We start from the raw sequence: 4,443 nt of genomic DNA, 5'->3' as shown, positions 1-4,443 counted from the left end.
CCCCCCCCCAAAAAAAAAATCATGGTCTTCTGGCATGGGAAGATAGACAGGGAGACACATGATTGGGCAGAGACAAGTCTTAGAAGATAGATGGGCAGACACTTGCTATGTTATGGACTGGCCTTACCTCAGGAGACAGACATACAAACACAGAGACAGAGAAAGACACACAGACACACAGATAAGCCTTACCACAGGAGGCAGAAACATGCTCAGTGGGCGACCAGCCTCACTCCAGAAAGGAGACAGACCGAGGCGTGGACAGATGGACAAACAGATACATACACATGCAGCCCACTTACCTCCAAGGAGTCCCCAGGTATGACCAGGGCACAATCGTGCTTCCTTCTAAACGCATTCAGCTCTAAATGGGCCCCTCCCCGACTGGTCACCTTCAGGGGGAAGAGCAGTGCAAATTAAAACCCCCTCTAAATGAGTGGCACAGACGGACAGGATGCTGCTGGAAGAGAAGTCCTATAATAAGGTCCTTTCAAATTTCTCCTTCAGTGCTCCTCAATCTCCAGCATGCTAGGAAGCAGAAAACTCACAGAGCAAAGTGGGATACACAGGCACCACACACAGGAAATTTATAGAAAAGGCACTTGAGCACTTGCAATCACTGTTGCACAGTCGGGGAGGGTTACTGCTGTTACAAGTATATTCCCTTCAAAGAGAGCTAGATTGCCTTGGTGCTGGTGGCTTAGGTCTTTAATCCTAGGTGATTGGGGTTCAAGGTCAACCTGGGCAGAAAAGGGAGACCCCATACTCAGCCCTCAACAGCTAGACTGTCATCACAAACTATGTGGAAAGTGAGCGGTGGCAAGCTGAGAAGACTGGGGTTGCAGGCCAGTAGGGTTCAGAAAAGTCTTCAATTCCATCTCCCAAGAAGAGAGCTGGACAAGACAACCCAGCAACTACAGGAAGCCTAAGTACGTTAAGTACATGCCCTGGCAAAAAGTGAGACCCTATCCTACAAACACAAACAAACAAAAAGCTACAGAGTATCAGGGCCGGGGCATGGCTAACCAGTGAAGTGCCAGCACAGTAAGTGCGAGGTCCTCAGTTCTAACCCTAATACTGCCAGCCAAACAAATAACTGAGAGAGAATGACTAAGACATTTCTTGTGCTTTATGTGAGACAATGATTTACTAAAGTGATAGGCAGGGTAGGTGGATCATTGGTCTCTAGAGTTGTGACCACAGCCCCAGAGCATTCTACTTCGTAAATCAGAATGTCAGGGCCCAAGGAAATTGAGTTTCTCTTACCACATGAGTTAGACAGGGTTTTAGTTACACCCCTTTTATAAAAAGCAATTCAATAGACGTGCTTCTGCCACATGAACATGGCTTCTACTTTATCCACTGGTTTTGTTTGGTTTTGAAGGACAAAGCAGTTCAAGAGAGAATGACTGAGTTGGAATACTAAAAGGTCAGGAGACTGAATGAAATGTTGTGTTAAAATGAAATGATGTCAAAAGCCCAATGGCTGGTTTTTGACATTCTTTCAGTGGAGATTTTATGGGGTATAAAAGAAATGCTATGGGAGCTGAAAGAAGTTAAAATTTTCATGTGGTCCAATTAATTTCAGACTCATCTTTAAATAGGTAGGTTTTATGGTGATAAATTTAATTTGTGGTGCTATAACTCTGAAAGTCATCAAAAATTGATCGGAAGTTTTATCAGAAGCATTAATAATTTAATTGCAAATAGTAGTCTTCAGGGCCTAATTAGTGATTCTGATGGTTTAAAATAAATACATTTACATGGAAATGGTGTTGCAATAACCACTGCTGTAGGTGCAAGTGCTTCCTTCCTGCAGCACAGAAATGTGGCGTCTGCTCACCCATCAGTCAAGACTCAAGGAACTCCAGTCAGAGCTAATACATACAGTAAGCACAGGATTTTAGATCACATCTCTCCCTGTCTCTGCACCAGTTAAGGAAGATGGTTTAATCTGGAATGCCAGTAGATAAAAACCATGCTCTGGTTCTGGCTCTGTTGCATTCATCTTACAGCTAAGACAAAATATATTCTTAAAAAACAGTAGACACACCCATCCCAGCTATTCAGGAGACAGAGATTGGAAGGCTAGTTTAAGAAAAAAAGTTAGCCAACAAGCCAGACATGGTGGTTCAAGTCTATAACTCCAGACTTATGGGAGGCCTATATATGAGGATCTAAGTCTAAGACTTGATCTCAGGCCAAAAGCATGAGACTCTTATCTAATGAAGGGCTATGGTTACACCTCAAGGGGTAGGTAGGGAGCCTGTCTAGCAAGCATGAGGTTCTGAGTTCAGACTCCAGTGTTGCCAAAAAAAACAAGTGCACACACATTTTTATAAATTGAATAGAAAATGTTTACAGCATATCTATTTAACAAGTAGTAATAATAATACTAATACATAAAAGCCAAATAATATTCAATTTGAAGTTTGTTCATGCTATCAAAGAGGCCTATAAAAACCACATTTAATGTAACTGAACCAATTACTGGAACGTACTCTTATACTCTGAGAAAATTTCAGTGCTACTTTTAAAAACAGTATTTACTAGTTAACAAATAGCTGTATATACATCGTATCAACTATACCTATGGTTGTATATAGAAAAATCACACATTTTAATTTAAGATGAAACACTTGGAAGTCCAAGTGATTTAGAAACATACTTACTGGTCTGAAAACATGAATGTCCTGTGTTCTTGACACCAGATGTGAACTTTTGGCAATGCAAGTAGCTGTCTCCAGTTTATCTCCTGTTAGCATCCATATCTATGAGAGGATTTAAACGATGAACTTTAGCACTACAACTGCACTATTCTTCAGTGTAAAAGAGTCTGCCTGTGAACAGACACTCGCATACCCGTGTTCACACAGACACACGGATAAACCAAGTGCTGTCCATCCATAAATGGCAAACCTCGAATCATTCTTAAGAAAGGAGGAGATCGGGCTGGGAAGGTGGCTCAGTGGTAGAGCGCTTGCCTTGCATGCCTGAGGCCCTGGGTTTGATTCCTCAGCACCACATAAGCAAAAAGAAAAAAGCTGGAAGTGGCGCTGTGGCTCAAGTGGTAGAGCGCTAGCCTTGAGCTGAAGAGCTGAGGGACAGCGCCCAGGCCCAGAGTTCAGGCCCCACAACCGGACCCCAAAACAAACAAACAAACAAAAAAAGGAGGAGATCCTGATACATGGAGGGCAGGGATGGATGTTGAAGACCACGAAGGCCAGTGAGACCACCCAGACACAGAAAGACCACCTAACTCTACTTAACTGAGGTACCCAGGAAAGCCAAGACTGTAAGGACAGAAAGTGGGAGGTGGGCACCCAGGAGGAACATGGAAGTAGATGCTCCACAGGGCCAGTTTTGGTTTGCAAAACTGGACAGTTCTGGGGATGGGTGGCAGTGATGGCTGCAGACCAGTGAGTGTGTCCTGAACGGGACAAAATAGTAAGTTTTGCTTTGCATTTCATACTGCAATAAAGAGTGTCCATACTGATTTATCTGGGGAAAACAGACAAGAACAGTGGGACATGTGGACACAGCCACTTAGAGCTGGGCTCACAGCTCACAGCAAGGCCCAGGCAGCGGCTGGGCAACGTCTGACATCAATCTCTGCAGATGCCAAAAGGCACTGTGTACTCAGCCCTCCGTCCAAATCACAGGTTTTGGAAGGCAGAGCATGGAGCAGGGAGAATCAGAAGCCTGTTTTACCTTGGTAGAGTTACAGGTAGAAAATGGAGTTCCAGTGTGTCAATGGCCTACAGTTAAGCCAAAGTTATTGATAATGAATAGGTCAAATAATGTTATTTTTACACTAAAAAACTGAATATATCATAGCTAAGATATTAAATCAACCTAGATGCCCCTCAGTAGAAAAATGGATCAAGAAAATGTGGTGTATATACACAATGGAATTCTAGGCTCCCATCAGAAAGAATGACATCGCCCAATTCATAAGGAAATGGAAAGACTTGGAAAAAAATCATATTAAGTAAACCAGACCCAAAGAAACATAGATCCTAAGGTTTCCCTCATTTGTAATAATTACTATGTACCCAGGATAGTCCAAGCAGATGAGCAGAACAGCTCAACAGCTACGTACATATGACCATATAAGATGATGCTAAGCGAAATGAACTCCAAGACATGGAAAGAAGAGGTTTTTTTCTTTTCTTTTTTTTTTGTCGGTCGTGGGGCTTGAACTCTATCACTTGAGTCACAGTACCACTTCCGGTTTTCTTGTGGTTTATTGGAGATAAGAGTCTCATGGACTTTCCTGCCAGGGCTTGCTTTGAACTGTGATCCTCACATCTGAGACTTTTCTGCCCATGCTGGCTTCAAATGGTAGATCCCAGCCCCTTGATTAGTTAGGATTACAGATCCAAGCCTATACTAAAGCTCAATTGTAAAATTAAATAAGCCTGGCTTATTCTTTTTTTTTTT

At 42.7% G+C, this 4,443-nt stretch overlaps 1 protein-coding gene across 1 annotated transcript in view; it reads right to left on the bottom strand.

Moving 5' to 3' along the window:
- The window catches only part of Atp9b (ATPase, class II, type 9B), a 181,862-nt gene that overhangs the window by 25,216 nt on the left and 152,203 nt on the right, over nt 1–4,443 (bottom strand). The window contains exons 18-19 of the mRNA XM_013026118.1: nt 2,673–2,771; nt 303–392 (exon numbers count right to left, since the gene is read on the bottom strand). Coding sequence (XP_012881572.1) covers nt 303–392; nt 2,673–2,771 — 189 coding nt within the window. The remainder of the gene's footprint in view (nt 1–302; nt 393–2,672; nt 2,772–4,443) is intronic.

Source organism: Dipodomys ordii, unplaced genomic scaffold (genome assembly GCF_000151885.1).
Source record: "Dipodomys ordii isolate 6190 unplaced genomic scaffold, Dord_2.0 Scaffold91, whole genome shotgun sequence".
In the NCBI taxonomy this organism is placed as follows: domain Eukaryota; kingdom Metazoa; phylum Chordata; class Mammalia; order Rodentia; family Heteromyidae; genus Dipodomys; species Dipodomys ordii.
The sequence above is the reverse complement of the archived record's forward strand: the minus strand, read 5'-3'. Positions and strand labels throughout refer to the sequence as shown.